The 24,435-nt window shown below is 40.3% G+C and overlaps 1 protein-coding gene across 1 annotated transcript in view; it reads left to right on the forward strand.

Annotated features, from left to right (window-relative positions):
* MAP2K6 (mitogen-activated protein kinase kinase 6) overlaps nt 1-24,435 on the forward strand; it is a 137,498-nt gene that overhangs the window by 95,822 nt on the left and 17,241 nt on the right. The window contains exons 2-9 of the mRNA XM_011986922.1: nt 4,988-5,054; nt 16,043-16,091; nt 16,677-16,790; nt 18,499-18,618; nt 19,454-19,570; nt 20,234-20,285; nt 22,904-23,031; nt 24,301-24,378. Coding sequence (XP_011842312.1) covers nt 4,988-5,054; nt 16,043-16,091; nt 16,677-16,790; nt 18,499-18,618; nt 19,454-19,570; nt 20,234-20,285; nt 22,904-23,031; nt 24,301-24,378 — 725 coding nt within the window. The remainder of the gene's footprint in view (nt 1-4,987; nt 5,055-16,042; nt 16,092-16,676; nt 16,791-18,498; nt 18,619-19,453; nt 19,571-20,233; nt 20,286-22,903; nt 23,032-24,300; nt 24,379-24,435) is intronic.

The following is a 24,435-nucleotide window of genomic DNA, read 5'->3' on the forward strand; positions in this document are numbered from 1 at the left end:
AAAAAAAAAAAAAAAAAGCTTTTCAGCGTTTCTTCTCTAAACTTTATATAATTCCAGAGAGATTTGCTTGAGTGGTTGGAATCTCAGTGGTATATAAGAACCAGTGGTTTTGGAGGATTGGAGGATGGCAGGGTCTCTGTTCCCTTTTACATTGCTGTTGCAAAGCCAGCTTTCTTCCTGCACGCCTCTTCCCCTGCCCTGCTTCGTTCGTTGCTTTGCATATGATGATTGCAATTTAATAACACTGAATGATACTTCACTGCTGATTTTATTGCCAACTACCCTTGGAACGTAAGCCTCGATGCAAGTAGTAAGGAGAGGGCAGCCAAGGCCTCTAGATTGCCAGTTACTTGGCTGGAAATCCCATTCATATTGGGAAACAGATTTTTAAAATAAATTTGGCACTGGAAACACTGCCATCCTTTTGTGAAGCTGTGTCAATAATCATAAACTCTCACAATCATGCCCCCCAACCCTCGGCCAAGCTAACAAATATTTAGGCATCAGCGTATCTTCACGATGCCACCTTCTGTTGACCGCGTGGGCTTCTCATGCTGTTTGGGTTGGCAGTGGAACACAATCTTCTGTTTTATGTAATGAGGAACATCAGAGGAGTGCTTTGTGCTTACCCTCTCAGAGTGTGTGCAAGACCTCTCGGGTACCCCATCATTTTCGGTGCAGTCAAAGCTAGCGAACATTTCTGTGGCCTGGTAAATATTTTCTAGCTATTGGCAAGGCTTTTTAAATTTTTTTTTTCCAGTGCCATTTTGCTCCAGGCCGGGATTATAATGACCCAGCTTTGCTTTGGTTTAAGATGAATTTTGCAAATATATGTGTGTGGTGGGACTACGCTATTTTCAGAGAACACAGGCATGGGTGTAACAGGGTCTGATGCAATATAGTGCTGCATATGCCCAATCAGGCCAACGAGGCTTACCCTTTGCAGACTGTGCCAATAAGCAGTCGAGGCTTGTTGCGATCTGCAGAAATCTACAGAATTCTCTCTTTCTGAGAAGGCGTGTTGCTAGCATGTGACATCATAGAAAGCCTTTTTTTTCCTGACATCTTTTCTGCTTTGCTTTAGAATATCAAAGGCAAAGACTGTTGAACATAGTTGGCCACTTAGCTTTATTATTCATGGTGCTCCCTCCCTTTTTTTTTTTTTTTTTTTTTTAACAGTGTTCAATGTTAGCGTCAGGTGTTGGCTGCCTTCCTGGGGGAACAGATTGCTGTGAAGTAAACACAGCTGGAAACTGACCACATATTGTTTTTCTTTCTTTTAAGAAATGAAAGAGGCATTTATAGAAAAGCTGCAGAACATGGTACTGTCCAGATTTATAGATTTATTCCTCCAAGTCTGGTTAATGATTAATGTCACGCCTGGGTGTCCACATAGACCCACTTCCCTTCTCCCTTCCTGAAGCTGCAAATTCCTGGGAACAATGAACTTGCAGAGGTTTGCTGCAATCCGAACTTGAGGAGGGGGCGGAGTCTGTTCGGTTCTGTTTCTCCTTGCTGAAGTGTGGTCTTTGGAGCTAAGTGAAGAATGACTTCTGTTAGGTTTGCCTCTGCTGGCCTTCCCTGCAGCCTCGAAAACCTCACCAGAGTCGCCTCTGCTGGTCTCTTATTGTGCTGCTCTGTCAGAGATGGGCAAGTAAGTGAATTGCAGAATGTCGCTGTGTGTGCTTGTGATTTGTATTTTATTTGATGTACTTTTTAACGTGAAGGCAGAGTATTTTCTAACACTGTAATTCAACTAGGTTTTGTGTCTCCTGGATCTGTTTTTTCCTGTTCCTCTGAGGAGCTGATATACTTGGAAATATTAGGTTTAAGATATGCAGATGTCCAACTTATATATAGTCAAGGGTTTAGAGTCTGGAGACAGGAGGCTGGCAATTTCAACTAGGAGGCAGTAAATTCAGGGTAAGAATGATGTTGATGTGGGGGGTTGGGGGGATCGCTGGGTGTAAAAGTGATCTGGGGAGAGAATCAAAGGCCTTCTCCTCCCTCTTGGAAGACTTTATTATAATTTTGGTCTTTTATTCCTTTGGTCTCTCTGTGCCAAAAACGTTCTCTCTTTTTAATTGTTTCTTTGTATAGATGTTTTGGTGATTTAAGTTATGGTTTAAGAGTTAATTGCTGTTAAGAATTGCTACTAATTAATTGCTATATTAAGGTTTTCCAAAGGGGTTTTCTCAATAAATAGCTATTTCTCTTTACGTCTATCTTATAAGAACTGAGTTAGAAATAAGAGGAAGATGTAGGAATTTAAGAGTAACTTCTGCTTTTGGTTTGCTTAAATGACAACTGGAGACCAGTTTTCATAGGCAAATTATGTGTTACTTTAGTGTTTGTTTTCTTTGAGAGGACTGTAGGGTTGCCTCTTGGGATTACCTGAATTATCTGTCGCCTGTACTGGAATTTGTATGTAGTTATCTGTATAGTTATCTAAACAAGTTGAACCTGTCATTCATTCCTCACTGAAGAATCTCTTTGAAAATAACATTTCCTGTCTGTTTGGCTGAGGCATATGGATGGCAATTGTTGGAATTAGGCCATCTATCTATTTGGATTCTCATAACTGGGTCCAGCACTTAGCATAGTTCCTGGTACCTAGGAAAGCTCTATGTGATGTCAATAACTGACAATTTGGTAACATCCTTAACAGCTGTTTGAGTTCCAAGAGCAGGAAAGTGAATGGTGAGTTTTGAACTGTGTAAAATACATAGGTAAACCCAAATGAGGAGAGAATTGAGAAAGCCTGAAAGTGTTCCTAAAAGGCTTTCTCTAGGCTGAATATTTTTTCCTGGCTTTATACAACTTGGCAGAATTGATCTGATTTTGGATTCTGAAGGAATAGAAAGAAAAAATTTCGTTATACATTGTAGTGGGCTATGATCATGTAGCCAATTCTCTTCATGAATTTTTTTAAATGACTTTTAAAAAGAGGAGACAGTACTAATTGTTTCCCTAAATGAGTCTAATTAAGAGCTACTTACGATATCTTAATGTTTTTTCATATATGTTATCTGCTTTGATTCTCGTATCAGTCAAGTGAGGTGAGTACTGATGTTACTTCCTCATTTTACAATTGAGAAAACAGAGTCAGATGAAAAGTGATTCTAGAAGTTGTGTGGTGCATGGAAGAAGCAGATGTCAGCTGGATATTTTAAAACTCAAAATCCCGTGTTCTTCTCACTCGCCCCCTCTCCAGTCATCTCTAAACCTCTTCTGTTGCAGGACAGTAGAAAGAACTCCCACCTGGGCGTCAGGAGACCTGGATTCTGATCTGACTGGGTCATTGCTGACCTCTGTGATGTGGAGCAGGTCACTGAAGTCTTTGGATGTCATTTTTTCTGCAAGGAGGTTATTCTAATTGATTTCTTAAGTTTCTTTGCAGCTTCAGGATCTATCCAGGGCCGTATCCAGGGCTTGTGTTATCTCTGAGTGCTCATCTGCAATGTAGAGAAGAGGTGGGAAAGGAGGTAGCATTCTTTTTTTTTTTGAGACGGAGTCTTGCTCTGTCACCTAGGCTGGAATGCAGTGGTGCGATCTTGGCTCACTGCATGCAAGCTCCGCCTCCTGGGTTCACGCCATTCTCCTACCTCAGCCTCCCGAGTAGCTGGGTCTACAGGCGCCCACCACCGTGCCTGGCTAATTTATTGTATTTTTAGTAGAGAGGGGGTTTCACCATATTAGCCAGGATGGTCTCGATCTCCTGACCTCGTGATCCGCCCGCCTTGGCCTCCCAAAGTACTGGGATTACAGGCGTGAGCCACCGCGCCCGGCCAGGAGGTAGCATTCTTTCCAGCCATTCTATCCAGCGCTCCCTTGGTTTCCCCTGGGAGACACAGGATCTCCATGGATGGGGAAAACCCCAGGCCCTTGTTTGCTCTGATCTGCTTCCTGAGCTGGTATTTCTCAGTCTGTTCGTTTTCACTCATCAACAGAAGTATTCGAGCCAAATTCTCTTGTAATTTCAGCCCAGGTATGATCGACATCAAGCTACCTTTCCATCTGGCCCAAGAAGAAGTTATAACCTCCTTGCATAAGCTCATCTGTTATCTTAATCCTTTACGGAACAGGGCAAATGTAAATAAGTATTACTCTATCCCTCTCTTAAGTTTTTCAAATTACAGCAGGTGGTTGGGAAAGGGTGGGGAGGGCAGAACAGTGGAAAAGCATTTTTTATTCTACTTCCATTGCTAACTCTTGTAGTTGTTAACAGATCGATTTAGAAAATAGGGGGATACTGAGATAAGGGTGACTGCCCTTTACTAACACTAAAAAGAAAAAAAAAAGCTATAACCAAGTGTCTGCCATCACCATTATAGTGTCAAAGAAAAAAAAAAAAAGCAAGGCCAGGCATGGTGGCTCATAGGCTGGGTGTGGTGGCACATGCCTGTAATCCCAGCACTTTGGGAGGCCAAGGTCAGTGGATCACCTGAGGTCAGGAGTTTGAGACCAGCCTGGCCAACATGGAGAAACCCCTGTCTCTACTAAAAATACAAAAATTAGCCGGGCATGGTGGTGCATGCCTGTAATCCCAGCTCCTCAGGAGACTGAGGCAGGAGAATTGCTTGAATCCAGGAGGCAGAAGCTGCAGTGAGGGGAGATCGTGCCACTGCACTCCAGCCTGGTGACAAAGTGAGACTCTGTCTCAAAAAAAAAGAAGTTGCAGTGACACACTCAGTGGGCAGAAAGGGCAGATCTTCCTAGGAAAAGAGAGTTGGCATTCTCATCCTGATGTTTGCCCCCTGGACTGATGAAAAACCTCATTCATGACCATAGTCTGTATTTGGGAAGCTCTGTTCTACCTGGTGCTTGGGTTCTCAACACTCACAAACTTCCTGGGCAGGAAGTGGTGCTTTGAATGGAGACGTGAGAGCTGCTTGCGCAGGTCAGCTCTTTCCTTTGCTGCAGTCTCTTTCTCTGCTATCTTGCTATGATTTAATCCTTAACGTTTTCCTTACGTCTTTCCCCATAGGCAAGAAGCGAAACCCTGGCCTTAAAATTCCAAAAGAAGCATTTGAGCAACCTCAGACCAGTTCCACGTAAGTTGGCGAGATCATCATCTGAATTCAAATCCTTGTACTTTCAGGTTTCTCCTGGGGGTTTATTTTTGGACTGGTGAGCAATGCCTTGACTTTAGAAGAGCCCTTTAAGGGGGGAAGCCATTTGCTCACTGTTCTGAGACCTGAAATAATCATATCTTATCAGTCAGTTATGTTGAATGGGTAGTTTTGAACTCAATGTCTTAAGTTATTGGTTGAGTAAGAATTGAATGTCACATATATTTGGCAGATGGGGCTCTATGTAAGGCCAGAAAGGCCCCTGGATGTGGACTTCCTTGCCTTTTCCCTGTAGATTAGAGCAAACAGGAAAATCCCTGTGAAAGCCACTAGTATAAAACTTGGGTTGAGATGGAAAGATGGTATTTGGTGAGGACCCACATCCTGACACTTAAATTCTGTCCCGTATAAACAGAAGGAAGAATGAGGTAAAGGAACACTTTTTTATTAGCTGAGGTTTTGGCCTAAATCCCTAAGTCAGCTCAAGTCCTAGTGAAGGACATCGTGTAAATGACATCCTCTCTGTGAACCTCCTTCTTGTTTTTTTTTTTAATCTGGTGGTGGGAAAGGTACTTCCCTACCAAGGCATCTGCATGAGAGGAATCGAAACTCCAAGGAAACGAATCACAATAGAGGTGTTAGAGAGACAGGGCAAGGGCAAAGAGAGGGCATCCTAATGGAAAAGTGAGTTGGTAAGGCTTTTGCTCATGTCTACAAAAGTGCCTCCCTTTGTAATGCGTTTTGATGTTAGCTGTGATCTACTATCAGGAAGTGCACCCCCTAGCGTTGGAATGTGCTTTGAAATGGGATCCTGTCTGCTGTTAAGACTTTGTTAAAGCCATTGGTCCTTGCATTGCATGAAGCAGTATACAGAAACTTTCCACTGGAGAATTTTTAAGGACAAAGTAGAGTTGACGGCTACTCTTTAGGGTTCTGGACTCTAGCTCAAGGGTCTAAACTCAAGATAGAATGTTCCTTTCATTGGAATCTGCAGGAGGAGGATCCATCTTCTCATACTTACTATCAATATTTTTTCCTCTTTTTTTTCTTTATTTTGGTCTCTCTGAGCAATTTTTTTTTTTTGGTAGACCTGTGAACTGTGTAATTACTATTGTTTCCTCTCTGATTGATTTCTCAAGAGCTTAGAGTCAAATATGTGGCCTACTTTTACTACCTGTGTAGGAATTTATGGGATATACTTTTAAAACTTTTTATTTTGAAGTAATTGTAGATTAAAAGGAGGTTGCAAAGAAATGTACAGGGAAGTCCCATATATCCCTTTCCCCAAGCTATGCCAAACTCCCCCCGTCCCACGTTAACATCTTACACAACCATAGTACATTATCAAGATCAAGAAAGTGGCAGTAGTGCAAATCATAGAACTTAATTTTGCCAGCTATGCAAGTATTCATTTGTGTGTGTGTGTGTGCATGTGTAGCTCTATAAAGTTTATCACATGTATAAGTATTGCATAAATACTATTATAATCAAGATACTTCACTACAGCAACATTACAAGACTCTTTATGTTACCCTCTTATAGTCACACCCACCTCTTCCCCCCATCTCTGTCCTTAATCCCTGGCAACCACTAATCTGGTCTCCTTTGCCATTTTGTTATTTCATGATTGTTATGTAAATGAAATCATGCATCTCTTTTTGAGATTTTTTTGTTCAACATAATTTTATTGAGGTTCATTTAAGTAACTGCATGTATTGACAGTTTGTTCCATTTTATTGCTAAGTACCCATCTATGGTATGGTCATACCATAGTTTGTTGAACACCTTAGCCTTTGAAGGAGATATGGGAAGTTTTCCATTTTTGGCTATTAGGAATAAAGCTGTTATGAGCATTTATGCATAAGTTCCTGCATGAGAATAGGTCTTCATTTCTCTGGGGTATAAGCCCAATAGTGTAATTGCTGGGTTACATGGTAAGCCCATCTTTACTTTTGAAAGAACTGCTGAACTCTTGGCCAGAGTAAATGTACCATTTTATGTTCTCACCAATAATGTCTGAATAATCCAGTTTTTCTGGATCTCTGCCAGCAATTGGTACTGTCAGTATTTTGCAGTTTAGCCATTCTGATGTGTAGTGATATGTATGTAGTTTTTGTTGTTGTTGTTGAAATGGAGTTTCTCACTTGTTGCCCAGGCTGGAGTGCAGTGGCGTGATCTCGGCTCACTGCAACTTCTGCCCCTAGGTTCAGGTGATTCTCCTGCCTCAGCCTCCCCAGCAACTGGGATTACAGGCGCCTGCCACCATGCCCAGCTAATTTTTTTTTTTTTTTTTTTTTTTTTTTTAGTAGAGACAGGGTTTCACCATATTGGCCAGGCTGGTCTGCTGGTCTTGAACTCCTGACCTTAGATGATCCACCGGCCTCGGCCTCCCAGAGTGCTGGGATTACAGGCGTGAGCCACCGTGCCCGGCCTATATGTAGTTTTAATTTGCAATTTCTCTAGTGGCTAATAATGTAGAATATGTTTTTAGGTGTTTATTTTCCATCTACATATTTTTGGTGAAATGTCTGTGCATATCTTTTGCCCATTGTCTAATTAGATTCTTTTTATTGTTTACTTTTGAGAGTTATTTGTATATTCTGGACACAAGGACTTTGTCTGATACATGATAGGAAAATATTTTTCACAGTTTGTAATTTGTCTTTTTATGATTTTAGAAGGGTCTTTCACAGAGCAAAAGTTTTTAATTTTGATGAAGCTCAACTTATCAATTATTACTTTTACAGATCATGCTTTTGATGATAAGTCTAAGAACATTTTGCGTAGTCCTAGATCTGTCTAGAAGTTTTGTAGTTTTGCATTTTGCATTTAAGCCCATGGTCCATTTTGAGTTAATTTTTGGTCAAGGTGTGAGTTTAGGTTGAGCTTTGTTTTTTTGGCCAGTGGGTTACCAATTATTCTAGAACCATTTGTTGAAAAGGCTATCCCTCCTCCATTGAATTGCTTCTGCTCCTTTGTCAAATGTCAATTGGGCATATTTGTTTGAAGTTATTTCTGTGTTCTCTATTCTGTTCCACTGATTTATGTGTCTGTCCCTTTGCCAGTATCACACTGTCTTGATTACCACAGCTGCATAGTAAGTCATAACAGGGAAACATGATTCCTCTCACTCTGTTCCCTTTCAGAATTATGTTGACTATTCTAAGGTCTTTCTCTTTTCATATAAGTTTTAGAATAAGCTTGTCTATGTCCACAGAGAAACTTACTGAGATTTTAGTAGGAATTGTGTTTAACCTATAGATCAATTTAGGGCGAATTGACATTTTTACTACCTTGGTTCTTCTAATCTGCAAACATGGTCTATTTCTTCAACTTTAAAAATTTTATTCCATCAGTATTTTTATAATACAATTCCTCTATATTAGATTTTGTTGAAATTTATACCTAAGTGTTTTTTTGGAGCAAATTTTAAGCGGAATTTGATTTGTGAGCTAGGTTTTTACTTGTTCATTGTCAGTGTATAGAAATGCAATAGATCTTTTCTGTATTGATTTTGTATTCTGTGGATTCTGCAATTGATCTTCTATTCTGTGACTGTACTAAAATCGCTTATTAGTTCTAGAAGCTTTTCATCGAATCCTTAGGGTTTTCCATGTAGACAATCATGGCATCTGTAAACGGAGACAGTTTTATTTCTTCTTTTCCAATCTTTACTTTGACTTTTACTTGCATTTTGTTGCCTTATTGAAGTGACAAGAATGTCCAGTCCTATGTTAATAAGGTTGATGAGAGCAGGCAAACTGGTTTGTTCCTCATCTTAGAGGGAAAGCATTTAGTCTTTCACTAGTAAGTATGAAGCTAACTGTAGATTTTTTGTAGATGTTACTTATGAGGTTGAAAAGGTTCCCAGCTATATAAAATCTCTCAGCATACTGAGAGGTTTTTTTTTGATTGTTTGTTTTTGTTTTTTGAGACAGGGTCTCACTCTGTCACCCAGGCTGGAGTGCAGTGGTGTGCTCATGGCTCACTGCTGTCTCAGCCTCCCCTGGCTCAAGTGATCCTCCCATCTCAGCCTCCGAAGTAGCTGGAACTACAGGTACATGCCACCACACTGGGCTAATTTATTTTTGTATTTTGTAGAGATGGGGTTTCACCGTGTTGTCCAGGCTGGTCCGAACTCGTGGGTAAGCAATTTGCGTGCCTTGGCCCTCCCAAAGTGCCAGGATTACAGGCACGAGCCAACATGCCCTGCCTGAGAACTTTTATTATGAATGGGTATTGAATTTTGTTGAATGCTTTCTCTGCACCAATTGATATGATCAAAAGATTTTTCTTCTTTGGTCTGTTGATATGTAGATTATGTTGATTCATTTTTATGTACTGAGCTAGCCTTGCATACCCCAAATGAATCCCAGTTAGTTATGGTGTATATATTTTTGTGCATTGTTGGATTCGATTTGCTAAAATTTTGTTGGGGATTTTTGTTTCTAGGCTTTTGGGAGATGTTGGTCTGTGATGGTTTATTTATTATTTCTCTTGTGCTATTATTTTCTAGTTTTAGTATTAAGGTAATACTAATAAAAATGAATTGGTAAGTGTTGCTTCTATTTTTTGGTAGACATTGTATGAAATTGGTGCTAATTCTTCTTTGAATGTTTGCTAAAATTCTCCAATGAAAGAAAATGAGCCTGGATTTTTTTTTTTTTCTGGGACCTTATAATCACAATCCCAATTTCTTTAATAGCTACAGGACTATTCAGATTATCTGTTTCATTATGGCTGAGTTTTGGTAGTACGTGGTTTTGAGGAGTTGGTCTATTTCTTCGAAGTTGTCACATTTATGAGAGTAAAACTGTTCACAGTGTTTTCTGCCTATCCTTTAAATGGATGTACAATCTGTTGTGACACCTTTTTTTTGTTTTTCTTCCCTGATACTGATAATTTGTGTCTTCTCTTGTTAAATTTGTCAGTTTTGCTTGAGGTTTATCAACTTTACTGATTTTTTTTTCTTTTGAAGAACCGGCTTTGTTTTATTTTCCTATTTTCAATTTTATTGCTTTCTGCTTTTATTTTTACTATTTCCTTTGGGATTTATTCATATATCAACCTGCCAGCAGTCTTATATCCCTTCCCCTTACAATTTTTATTCTTTACCTTTTATATTAGTTTACATTATAGCATAAAGTATATGTTAATTTTAAAAATTTTATGAATTTTGGAAGGCTACCATAAACACTTTCTTGGTATAAACAAGGATAAAAGCAGTTTATATTTTGTTTTTCCCTCGTATGGTATTAATAGGATATGCTGTGAATATACTTATCTGTTTCACTTTGTGAAGCGAAAAGTATCACTTCATTATTGTAGAGTATACCACCGTAGCTCAAAGAGTCTCCTTGTTATGACTTTAATGCCGAGGCTTAAATTTATACTCCTAAAGAAGTAGCTCCCACATTTTGTGTTTTTCTTGGCGATTTTTGAAGGCTGGCTTGGTGATTTCTTCCCATTCATACCCTGCCTCCTTCTGCTGCGCTTCACAAAAATAAATAGGCCTTGACAAAGCTCCATTCTCCCGAGTTCCACGTGTGTGGCCCCTCTGTTTGAGCTCTTTCTCTGAGCTACTGATGCCAGTGTGGGCTGTCCCTTCCCTTAATTGATAGTGACCAATTCTAAATCAGTGTGATGCTAGTTCATATTGTTTCATTTAACCACCACAAGAAACTCAGAAGCAGTGTTTGTTACTCTCATTTGACATGTGAACAAACAGAACGGTGCAACGGTCAGGTGCATTGCTCCAAACTGTTGAGCATAGCTTCATGGGTAAGAGTTCAGGGTCTGGAGCCAGAACACTTAGGTTTAAATTTGGGATCTAAACTTCACTAGTTGAATACCTTAGGCAAAATACCTAACTGCGCTAAGCCTTAGTTTCCCCTTCTAAAAATACCAAAACATTAGCCGGGCGTGGCGGCGGGCGCCTATAGTCCCAGTTTCTTGGGAGACTGAGGCAGGAGAATCACTTGAACCCAGGAGGTGGAGGTTGCAGTGAGCCAAGATTATGCCACTGCACTCCAGCCTAGATGACAGAGTGAGATTCCATCTCAAAAAACAGACAAACAAAACCCGGGAATAACAGTGATGTTGCTGTCTTGAGGATTAGATGTCATAATCCATATGAGTGTCTCGTGTAGTGCCTGGTGCATTGCAATTGCTCGATGAAAGGTAGCTCCAAGCGAGCATTATTGCACAGCTTCTCAGTGGAAGAACTGGCATATAAGCTCAGGAATCTCTGACTTTCAGTGATGTGCTCTTAGCCACACAGCAGACTGGTAGAGGCTGTGAGCAAACAGTTTATGGCTAGTGAAATGAGAGGTAGTATCCTTTACAGCGCACTGTGCATCAGAAGCCATCATGGTGCAGCTCTGGGTTCTAATCTCATTGTCTCTCTAAGAGTTCTTTTTTCTTTTGAGACAGAGTCTCACTCTGTTGCCCAGGCTGGAGTGCAGTGATGTGATCGTGGCTCACCACAACCTCCGCCTCTCGGGTTCAAGCAATTCTCCTGCCTCAGCCTCCCAAGTAGCTTGGACTACAGGCACCTGCCACCATGCCCAGCTAAGTTTGTATTTTTAGTAGAGATGGGGTTTCACTATGTTAGCCAGGCTGGTCTTGAACTCCTGACCTCATGATCCACCTGCCTCAGCCTCCCAGAGTGCTGGGATTACAGGTGTGAGCCAATGCTCCCAGCCTGAGTGTTCTTAAATTATTTAGTCACTTTCAATATTAATTGCTGAAAGAGGTATTAATACCTCGATTTCAATTCATACCCTATTCTATTTCACTAGAGGTAATAACACCTCTATTAATACTACCTCTGAGAGTTGTAAAAATTAAGGAAGCTATTTTATGTAAATGGCTCACACAGTCTCTTGCCCAAATAGGTGCTCAATAAATATTTCTGAATAAATGAATAATAATTGTGATAATAACCAGTGAACTGATTCCTCATGTAAAATTATAGATGAATAACTATCGTACTAAACTGAAGCTGGTTGTTCATATAAAAAATGAATACTAGGTGACCTTTGGAAGACCTTTGGTCTTCCAGGGGAAGAATTTTTGTAATAAGCTTGGTTTTTTCCCCAGAGGACTAAAATATTGAATAAGTGACAGAGAACATCCACCCACAGTATAAACTTCCTGCAGAATCGCAATGCCCCTGGCAAACTAATATGCCCAGCCCTGGACAGAGCACAATGTCAACTAATCCAATCTGATTTGTCAGTCTTGGCCCCATCATTTGATATTTTTGGCCCACTTGATGAGCCCAAGGGCCTGCGGCACAGGCGAATTGATTATTTTCATTAGAGGAGGCCTGGGCATTGGGAGCAAGTTCCTTGTATTCAATCTGCCTCAATGGGAATCATGAGAGCAGGTAAAAAAGCTCTTAGCCCAGTTTTTTATATTTCCTTCTCTTCTTCCTTTTTCTCCTCCTTAAGTCAAGGCTGAGATTCAGGTGACTTGAGTTTTATTTTCAGCTCTGCGGATGACCGTATGGCTTCAGAAAATCACCCAGCTTTTCTGGGTTTCATTTTTCTTAATCTGGAAAATGGCACCAGACCCTTCTATTAGGTCCCGGGGTAATGCAAAGTTAGTATAGAGCCAAGCTCAGCAAACTTTTTTTGTTTGTTTGTTTTGTTTTGTTTTGTTTTGTTTGTAAAAGGCCAGATAGTAAATATTTTAGGCTACGTGGGCCACAGAGGATGCTGTTGTTTATTTTTTGGTTTTTTACAAACATTTAAATTTGGAAAAGTCATTCTTAGCTGGACCACAGACTGTAATTTGCTGAGCCCTGCTATATATATAAAATATAAGAATATTAGACTTGGAAGAACTCGTTTTCGATAACCTCATTGGATGGCAAAAACAGTCGCAGCCCCAAATAATTAGTGACCTTTCTGTTGCTTCATACTTTTAAAAAGTCAAGGTGATGGCTGGGTGTGGTGGCTGACGCCTGTAATTCCAGCACTTTGGGAGGCTGAGGCGGGAGGATCACTTGAGGTCAGGAGTTTGAGACCAGCCTGGCCAACATGGCGAAACCCTGTTTCTACTCCAAGTACAACGATTAGCTGGGCGTGGTGGTGGGTGCCTGTAATCCCAGCTGCTTGGGAGGCTGAGGCAGGAGAATTGCTTGAACCCAGTAGGCGGAGATTGCAGTGAGCCGAGATCGCGCCACTGCACTCCAGCCTGGGTGACAGGGTGAGATTCTGTCTCAAAAAAAAAAAAAAAAAAAAAAATCAGCGTGTTGAATAATTGCAAAGGATTTTTGTTGTTTATGTTAGTCACATGTTTAAAGTCATATTTGCCTTTATTTCAAAGTGCCATTACAAATTAGTACAAGCAAATTGTGACAACTAAGGAAAAATAGCTTTGGAAATCTTGAGAAAGAGGAAGTAGCGTTTTAGAAATTTGATTCTTCCAGAAACCTTTTCTGAAGAAAAATTCCCTGCTCAGAAACACAAGATAGAGAAACACATCACTGCTGTTTGTGGGGGGTGTGTGTGTGTATTTTGTTTTGTGTTGTTTTTTTCTGCGCTCTCTCTCTCAGTCCCCAGTTTTAAGTTAGTATAAAAAACTTTAAGTATTCTATGTATTCCAAAAGAATTTTGAGGTGAGAGAAGGCTTGCCGTTTTCCTCTTTTTTTTGTTGTGTTGTTTTGTTTTGTTTTTTGAGACCGAGTCTCCCTCTTGTCGCCCAGGCTGGACAGCAGTGGCACGATCTTGGCTCACTTCAACTTCAACCTCTGCCTCCTGGGTTCAAGCGATTCTCCTGCCTCAGCCTCCCGAGTAGCTGGGATTACAGGCGCCCGCCAGCATGCCCGGCTAATTTTTGTATTTTTATTAGAGACGGGGTTTCACCACGTTGGCCAGGCTGGTATCGAACTCCTGACCTCAGGTGATCCACCTGCCTCAGCCTCCCAAAGTGCTGGGATTACAGGTGTGAGTCGCCACGCCCAGCCCGTATCCCTACTTTTTCATTTTATTTATGTATTTAATTTCAGCAAAAGGGTTAGAATCATACCTGAGAGTTGGAAAAAGTCCTCATTGGCAAAGGTTTCTTTTCTCTCTGCCTTTCATCTTTCTCTTTTCCTCTTTCTTTCCATTTTCCTTTGCCTTCTTCTGGCATGGAATGTGCTTCCAGAGAGACATGAGTCTTTACCTGCCTGCTCACCCTCTTTCCCCCTTTTCTGGCAGCACCAAGATTCTTTCGTCTTTAGCCTCTGGTTGCTCTTTTTGTTTGATCACATTAACAATGTGTTTTTTGGCATTTGGTATGTTTTATATATATAGAGTCTCACTCTCTCACCCAGGCTGGAGTGTAATGGCACAATCTTGGCTCACTGCAACCTCCACCTCCTGGGTTCAAGCGATTCTCCTGCCTCAGCCTGCCGAGTATCTGGGATTACAGACGTGTGCCACAATGCCCAGCTAATTTTTGTATTTTTCCTAGAGACGGGGTTTCACCGTGTTGGCCAGGCTGGTCTCGAACTCCTGACCTCAGGTGGTCCGCCCGCCTCAGCCTCCCAAAGTGCTGGGATTACAGACGTGGGCCACCGCACCTGGCCAGCATTTGCTATGTTTATCGTACTACCGTTGGTACATTTCTTCAGAAAAGTGCCTTTCTCAGCTTCTAGTTGTGTGCACAGCCAGAGCCAAACATTTATCTCTTAAGTAGATTGATACCACCTGAGAGATCATTGAAGTAGTAGAAATAAATACTCAGGAAGTGACTATAGAAACAAAATCAGCAAACCTCTGGCTCCTAAGAAAACCCCGGAATTGTATAATGCTATGCATGGAAGAAATATTGCTGGGCTTGATGAGACAGCCTGGTAGAGTAGAGAGGATGCAGAACTGGAAATCAGGAGACCTGGGGCAGCTGTGGGCTGGGGGGAGTCACTTTTCCTCTCTGGACCTTCTGTCCATCTATGAAAGAAGGGACTAGATTTGAAATTCTTATGTTCTATGAATTTTGTGAGTTAACAGAATATATGCCATTGCTATTTGTTTCTTAAAACAATTGTGAGACATGTGGTGACTTAATTATATGTATTGGTGCTCTTGGATGAAAGATAAAGCTTGAGACTTACTACTCTAGCACAATGACCTGTATCAGCAGTCCCTAACCTTTTTGGCACCAGGGACTGGTTTTTTGAAAGACAGTTTTTCCATGAACTGGGTAGGGGGATGGTTTCGGGATGATTCAAGCACATTACATTTATTGTGTACTTTATTTCTATTATTATTACATTGTAATACATCATGAAATAATTATACAACTCACCATAATGTAGAATCAATGAGGGTCTTGAGCTTGTTATCCTGCAACTATATGGTCCCATCTGGGGGTGATGGGAGACAGCAACAGATCATCAGGCATTAGATTCTTATAAGGAGTACGCAACCTATATCCCTCGTATACACAGTTCACAGTAGGGTTTGTGCTCCTATGAGAATCTAATGCCACCGCTGATCTGACATGAGGCAGAGCTCAGGTGGTAATGTGAGCGATGGGGAGTGACTGCAAGTACAGGTGAAGCTTCTGTCCTTCACCCACCACTCATCTTCTGCTGACTGGTATTAGTCTGTGGCTTGGGGGTTAGGCACCCTGATCTATATAATTGCACATATGAATTAGATATTTATTGTATGCCAAACATTCTGCTAAGCATTTTGCTTGTGTTATCTCATTTAATACTCACTCCTGCTTCACAATGTAGGCGTATTAATATCCCCCTGTGAAAGAAGAAATGGAGCCCCAAAGAGATTAAGTAATTTAAACCCAAATGTAATTTATTTCAAATCTCCTCTTATTCACACTCATATGCTGCTTCAGTTTACTCATGAACTTCCACTTTCTTTTTAAGGAAAAATACCCCCAGTGACGTGTGATTTGGGAAGGATATAATTGACTCATTAGCTTATGTTTGTTCTTTTCCCCCTTATCTTTCTTAGACCACCTCGAGATTTAGACTCCAAGGCTTGCATTTCTATTGGAAATCAGGTAAGAAAAAGTCACGTCTGCCAGCTAATACGTTGGCCATTTTATATGTATGCTTTGTTTTCCCTAGCATGCTGTCAGGGGATGAGTCAAAAAAACATTTGCATTTAAAGGGAAGTGGTATGCAAAGTTTTTGCTATTTTGAAAAAATGTTGAATTGAAATCAGGCTACTGTGGTTTTGATGGAAGGCATTTGAAGAGAGTAGATGGTTCTCTTGGGATGGTATTTCTCAAAGCTCAGACATCATCTAGTTGCCATCAGTCAATAGTGGGTTACAGACACAATGAAGGGTCGTGGCTAAAGAACTGCAGTGAAATAGCTTCAACTGAGACCTGAGCAAGCTGAATCCAAGTTGTGTTTCTGTGTTGCCTGGGACAAGCAGGTGGGCTACCCCCGTGGGAGCTCCTAGACATCTCTTGGCCCTTCTCGTAGCTTCTTGCTTTCAGAGGCTGCTTTGACATGCTAGAAAATCTTCTGGCCCAGAAATAGTCCTCAGAACATTGAGAGAAACGAGATAGAGGATAAGGTGCTCTCTGTTCTGTTTATTTTTCTCGTTCCCATTGCATTATTCCTTTTCTCTCTTGTAGAACTTTGAGGTGAAGGCAGATGACCTGGAGCCTATAATGGAACTGGGACGAGGTGCGTACGGGGTGGTGGAGAAGATGCGGCACGTGCCCAGCGGGCAGATCATGGCAGTGAAGGTAGAGTTGACATTCTCCCAAATGTTTTCTATCTGCTGTGTATACGTTTGTCCATCTCAATTGTCAACCAGCCCTTTTAATAGAAGCAAAACCATCTTCCGTAGGGTAAGACAGAAAAGATTATTTGGAGGGAAGGGTATTTTCCTCAAAAGGTATGGAAAAGGCTTCCTTGGTGTGAGTTGTATCTACTTTTTATTTTTTATTATTATTTTTTTTAACTCTTAACTCACCCTCCATCCATTCTTTAACAATTTTAAATGTTTACAAAACTACCATGTCATCATCACACTTAAAAATAATTAATGGGCCAGGCATGCTGGCTCATGCCTGTAATCCCAGCACTTTGGGAGGCCAAAGCAGGTGGATCACGAGGTCAGGAGTTCGAGACCAGCCTGGCCAACATAGTGAAACCCCATCTCTCCTAAAAATACAAAAAATTAGCTGGGCATGGTGGCATGTGTCTGCAGTCCCAGCTACTTGGGAGGCTCAGGCAGGAGAATCACTTGAACCCTGGAGGTGGAGGTTGTGGTGAGCCGAGATCATGCCACTGCACTCCAGCCTGGATGACAGAGCGAGACTCCATCTCAAATCATAATAATAATTCCTTCATCTAATCCACAGTCCAAGCGAAAATTTCCTTGATCATCTCAAAGTGTTTTGAGATGACAGTCAGTGTTTGTTTTGTCCTGTTGGATTTTCAAATCAGCATCCCAACGAAAGTTTACATATTACATTTGCCTGTTATGACTCATAAATCTCTTTTATTCTATATTTTGTTGCTTTTAAAGAGTTGCCCCTGAAAATCAAGAAACCAGAATTGGGAGAGAAAATTGTCTCCATTTGTGGAAAAAGGAGGGTAAAATATATCTAGGGTCAATCTACGTAGTTTTTGAGCTATGAAAGGAAATTTAAAATCATTTCATATTATTGAGTAGATGCTGGGAGGATCACAAAGAATTAACATCTCTAGTTGAGTTAATAGATTTGGGCCATCGTTAGGAATAATCAAAGGGACTTGGATCCCTTTGCTTTTGAAGAATGGGAATACTTTTATCTTGTAGATTTTTCAGTCTGTTCTGCTGACTTGCTAAGTAGGCAAAAAGCGTGAAGGCCTAGTGATATTGTATCTCTCCTATCATTTAGCGACATAATCATGTTTCTGTAAGGCTACATTTGCTAGTGTGACAGATTTTTCTTGCCACAGAAGCACTGGGATAAAGAATGAACGGTTTCTCTATTTCTCTCTAATTCCTTCCGTTTCCTATAGCTGTACCAATTCTCTTACAGTTACTTTTCCCTCCAAATACTCTTACCCGTTCCCAAAGAAGCGCTTTTGGTTTTTTATTTTCTTGGGACCTCAGATAAGCAGCAAAGTCCTTAATATTGTGTCCTGTTTGCACTGAACAGACATAATACAGTAAACCAGATTGTTTTTGTAACTTGGAAATACATTCCAAAATATTTTGTCACTCTCCAAAACATACTATCAATTTGTTTCTTACCAAGACTGTTCAGGAAATCAAATGAGTAACAGCCTTCCTTATTTTCATGTGTTACAGATAGCTAATCGCTTAGGGTGGATATTCACAATGTTGTTGCTAGAAGTTGTGTTATGAACTGTACTATTTTCACGATGGGACTCCTTCAGGTCCCTGCCTGCCTCATCCTCAGAGTAGTAACCATACATTTTCCATGCATTTCCATTCAGCGGATTCGAGCCACAGTAAATAGCCAGGAACAGAAAAGGCTACTGATGGATTTGGATATTTCCATGAGGACGGTGGACTGTCCATTCACCGTCACCTTTTATGGCGCACTGTTTCGGGAGGTAGGTGACCCTTCAATTCAAAGTCCAGGGAGAACAATAACGTAAAAAGAAGTTTCTCTGATCACGTAAATGCCATCACAATCATGGAGCTCTTTCCTCTTTGACACATCTTGTATAGGGGGGTTTACGTGTGTGCAATGATGACATGCCCTGGGGCAAGGTTGGATTGAAATTATGGTATTTTCAAATGTGGTTAGCCTTTTTAAGATGCAGAGATTCTCTTCTCCTTTCTTTTTTTGTTTTGTTTATCTTGGCAGAACTTTCTATATCGCCTATAGACTGATTTGCATAGATCTCTTATAATTGGAAATATTCTGGTCTTTGGACTGCTTTAGGAACTTCATCTAGCCTACTTGTGTACCATGTAGACTTACTTTGATCTCTTTTCTCTACCTCTGTTTTTCACTTCACCATGATATGAATTATGAGGCTTCACCTCATTAAAACCAGCTTTTTGACTGACTATTGCTGGTGTTTAGTGTGAGAGATCCGACAGGGAGTAGGCACCTAGACCTAACTCCTAGACAGTGGTATCAGTAAAGGCCTGGATTTCTGGGGTTTTATTGCTTATGTCTGTTAGTAATTAGATTCCATTTTTCATTAAGGGGTAGGAGATCACATGCAGGTTCTGCTCGGCTACCTACTCGTTTGCTCTTTGGAGATAACCTTGCTTATTTGTGAATTCCTTTATGATCTTGACAGAAAGCAATATATTTCCCCCCAAAACTCAAGAAAGAAATAGTTAATTCTTCAGGACAGGTGTTTACTGTTTTTTTTATTTTTCTTTCTCCCTTTTTCATCCTTTTAAACAATTCCTGAACCAATTGGTCTCCAGGGTGATGTGTGGATCTGCATGGAGCTCATGGACACATCACTAGATAAATTCTACAAACAAGTTATTGATAAAGGCCAGACAATTCCAGAGGACATCTTAGGGAAAATAGCCGTTTCTGTGAGTACATTTTGATCCCTACTGCAAGGATAATGTGAGAAATAAAGTCCCTGTGTGTCTTTGTATCTCAATATGGAGAAATACTACCTGGGCCACAGCTACTATTCGTACATGTCTGTTGACATTTATTGGTGGATGGATAAATACATGCTTTCCTTTCTGAGCACTATATAGAAGATTCTAGCCCTGCTTTGGTTTGGCGGACTCTAGGTTAAATGACTCTAAGTGCTGCATTCGTCAGCTATGACCACATTCCTGGTGTCTATATTCTGACAGTAGTTTATTTTGATTTTCATTTATGGATGTTTAAAATGTTCTCTTAAGACTAGTAGGCATAGAAGGAAGCAGAAGGAAAATAAATAGAAAGAAGGTCTTCTACCTTCATGGCTATTCAGGTTCAGGAGGGTGGAGAGAAAAAGAATGAGGGCAAATGAACAAGATAGATGAGGGAGACATCCTTTCTGATATAAGATACGGTCCTCTCTGGTGGATGGAGTCCAATTTGCGTAACTTCCTATGTATTTTCCTAGATAGGACCACCACTATTTGAGAAAATATCTCACTGGTAATCTAAAGCCAAGCATAATAAACCTTGATATACTTAATATTCCATTTCTTTCCAGCGATATGATAAATAAATCTGTCTTTGTGTTTCTCTTGCAGATTGTAAAAGCATTAGAACATTTACACAGTAAGCTGTCTGTCATTCACAGAGGTAAGCAGCCGTGAGCTGCCTTGGCTGTTCCTTTGATAAAGTTCATTTCTTTCACCTGGAGACCCTCCCTACCCCCAACCCCCCATGAATGGAAGTAGAATTGACTCAGGCAAGAGAACCAAGGGGCTTTCTTTTGAGATTGGATAGCAAACCATATAAGTAGTATTCCTTATCGTGGCTGAGGACATAAGGAGACATAATCTTTATCTTACATCCAAATTGAATGTAAACACTTGTTAGGCAGCAGAGCTGTGGGATTACATCATTGAGAATTTTAGAGAATATGATAAAAATCGATCCTGTATTGGCCATCACATGAGAGCTTGTTGTAAAAGAATCATGGGTCTCAATATCAAATGAATTAGAATTTGCATTTTAACAAGATTTCCAGGTGATTCTTGTGCACATGGAAGTGTGAAAAACTGGTATAAAGCAGAGCCCTTTCAGACAACAAGAGGCAGGATACAATGATTTATCTCTTCCTCCTTCCTTTTCTTCCTTCTTATTGGCCTGTTATGTCTTCAACCATGCATTCATCCATCCATCCATTAATTCATTCATCTTCTCTCCACCCATTCATCCATTTATTCATCTTTTAAAATCACTTTTAAAATGTAATAGATGCCCTGAGAGGTATATGAGAAGAAAGTATACTCTTATTAAATTATGCATCAGGATTCTTATAGGGAAGTAAGATAAATATACAAAAAAACAAAAAAACAACAACAAAAAGAAACAAACAAAAAAAACCCTTAGAAATATGAAAGTACCAAGCTGGGTGCCGTGGCTCATGCCTGTAATCCCAGCACTTTGGGAGGCCGAGGCAGGCAGATCACCTGAGGTCAGGAGTTTGAGACCAGCCTGGCCAACATGACAAAACCCTGTCTCTACTGAAAATACAAAAATTAGTTGGGTGTGGTGGTGGGTGCCTGTAATCCCAGCTACTTGGGAGGCTGAGGCATGAGAATCACTTGAACCTGGGAGGAAGAGGTTGCAGTGAGCCAAGATCTTACTACTGCACTCCAGCCTGGGCGACACAGTGAGACTCCATCTCAAAAAAATAAATAAATAAATAAATAAAAAATTAAAAAAGCAAGTACCAAATATAGAAGTAATTTAGATAATGTAAAATAAGTAAGTGCTATCACTTAGTGATTGTCGTTAGGGAAACTTCAGGGAAGAGATACCCTCAACCATGTCTTTGGGAAAAATAATGGAATGTACTGGTATGTAAGAGGGCCTTGTGGTTTGGATAATTCTTGAACTCTCTGAGCCTGGAAATAATGTAAAATGCCTTCCACAGTGTGCCTATTATTGTTAGTTGTTATTATTAAAAATTGGAAAGATAGGATGAAGGAAGATGAGGAGAAGAAAATAGTAAGGAATACAGATAGGAAAAGGACTATAGATTATTCACAAGTTTGAAATTAACATTAAGGGTTATTTCATCATTATGAAATATGCAATTCATATTAGAGAATATATGTAAGGTATAAAAATAATAAAATGAAATTTGTATGTCTTTCAGCTTAAAGGGAAAATTATAAAGGATAATTTTTAAAGCTTTTGTAATAATCTTTATCTTCCAATTTTATGGGCATTGTGAAAAGTATCACAAAGGGAAAAAATTAACTGTAATTTCAAATTTTATTATCCAGAGATAATTGTAGTTCCATTTTTTGGGCATATGGGTGGGTGAGTTAAATCTTTCTAGTCAAAAGGATTAATTTAAAATCTGGTCTGTAATACTGCTTCTTCAGTACCTGCCCTGTGGTCTGGAATACCTGGGTTCATGATCCTTTACACTATGTGACCTCTGACACATCACTTGCAGAGGTTTCAATCAAAATTTGTTGCTTTGGGCCAGGCTTGGTGGCTCACATCTGTAATCACAACCCTTTGGGAGGTGGGGTGGGAGGATTGCTTGAGGCTAGGAGTTTGAGACCAGCCTGGTCAAGAGACATCCTGTCTATCAAAAAATAAAAAATAAATAAAAAATAAATAAATAAATAAATAAATAAAAAGCCGGGCATGGTGGTGCACATCTGTAGTCCTAGCTACTCAGGAGACTGAGGCAGGAGGGTGATTTGAGCCCAGGAGTTTGAGGCTGCAGTGACCTATGATCACACCACTGCATACCAGTTGAGTGACAGTAAAACCTTATCTTGAAGAAAAAACCAAACCAAACAGAAACAAAGGTTGGTTTGGTCATGTTTGGTATATCATTGTGTCACGGTCTGCCTTTTTGTTCTTTGTTTTATTACTCCTATATTAAATATCAATAGATCATTTTGAATCGGGCATTTGATTCAGTAATAATTTTTTAGGCTCTTACTGCAAATATGAGGGTAATGAAGATCATAAAATCAGTGGAGAATGCAGTTTTTTCTATTGAGAAATTCACAGTTCTACGAGGCATGAACAAAACATGAAATAGAAAATCAAGTTGAAAGCAATAAGCAGTTTATACCTATGGGTCAGGGATGGCAGTTACTTCTGTGTTGGGCAACTTGGGGAAAGGAAGATGGACAAATGGAGATTTTAGGCCCTCTGGTGGTAGAGAAATGAACCTTGAAAACAGACTGGAATGATGGGATCCTGGTTGCTTTTGCTTTCAGACGTCAAGCCTTCTAATGTACTCATTAATGCTCTCGGTCAAGTGAAGATGTGCGATTTTGGAATCAGTGGCTACTTGGTGGACTCTGTTGCTAAAACAATTGATGCGGGTTGCAAACCATACATGGCCGTAAGTACATTAGCTAGCGTGGCATCTGGTAATGTCACTGCTGACAAATCATGCTGGGAAACAAGCAATGGATGGCCACAGAGGGAAAATGGAAATGTACCTAAGACTCCAAAAGTAGTCTGCCTCTTAGTTTTTCTTCAAAATGTCATGTCTGAAATCTTTACTCACTTGCTTCGTATATTGTCTTAGTTTGTTCAGGCTGCTATGGCAAAATAACATAAGCCAGGTGGCCTATAAACAACAGAAATTTATTTCTCACAGTTTTTGGAGGCTAGGAAATCCAAGATGAAGGCACCAGAAGATTTGGTGTCTGATGAGGGCTCACGTTTCTCAGGATCATCCATATCTCCTTCGGGCTTAGTCTTCCCACAGTGAAAGGGGCGAGGGATCTCTCTAGGGCTTCTTTTATAAGGGCCCCAGTCCTATTCATTAGTGTTACACCTTCATGACTCAATCACCTCCCAAAGGCCCTGCCTTCTGATACCATCACATGTGCGATTAGATTTTAACCCGTGGATTTTGGTGGGGAACAAACGTTCAGACCATAGTTACATATGTATTACTTTAAAAAAATCAAGTGAAAGAAATATGTTATTTGAAAAATCATATACATAATACATATAGCCTGCACAGTTTTCCACACTGTATCGCAGGGGAGTATTGTATTGTTTGTTGAGGACAAAATAGTAAATAGAGCTTAAATTACCCAAACAAGACAGTTAGATTAGTCATGAGAAGACCTCACAGCTGTGAAGATTCACTGCCTTTAGCAGAGACCTTGCAATCCCCTTTAACTGAAGGAACAGACGCTACATTCTATGTGGAAATGGACTTGTGCTTTGAATCGAAAAGCTTCCTGTCTGTGTTTAGTTAAAAATTGCTCAGGCCTATTAGCATGGGACAGTAGCCCAGTGACTCTTGTTTTATTGAGTTCTGGACTGTTCGTGTTTTAAACAAGGATAATTCTATATGGGCAAAGTAGCTTTACAACGTATACCCTGTTTCTTCTTAAGGCAGATTTTAAATTTGTTATGAAAGGAACTTGATCCATTACTGTGTCCAAGAAAAGACAAACATAGAAGAAGGGAAACCCTGTGGAGACATGGATATTTATTGTAGTTAACCAGGTCTTCTTGGCCTCAGAGGCATGTTAACAGCTTATAACAACTCACTTGGCAGCTGATGCTACCCCCATCCCCAGAGACTGTTGAACTAAGAATGTTATCTCAACTGTCTTCCCAGTTTCTCAGTTGTCTGTCTCCTTTCCAGCCTGAAAGAATAAACCCAGAGCTCAACCAGAAGGGATACAGTGTGAAGTCTGACATTTGGAGTCTGGGCATCACGATGGTAGTGTATGCCAATTGTCATGAACTATGAGGTTGGGGCATGAAACTTGAATGAGGT

Source organism: Mandrillus leucophaeus, unplaced genomic scaffold, assembly GCF_000951045.1.
Source record: "Mandrillus leucophaeus isolate KB7577 unplaced genomic scaffold, Mleu.le_1.0 Scaffold1, whole genome shotgun sequence".
Classification (NCBI taxonomy): Eukaryota; Metazoa; Chordata; class Mammalia; order Primates; family Cercopithecidae; genus Mandrillus; species Mandrillus leucophaeus.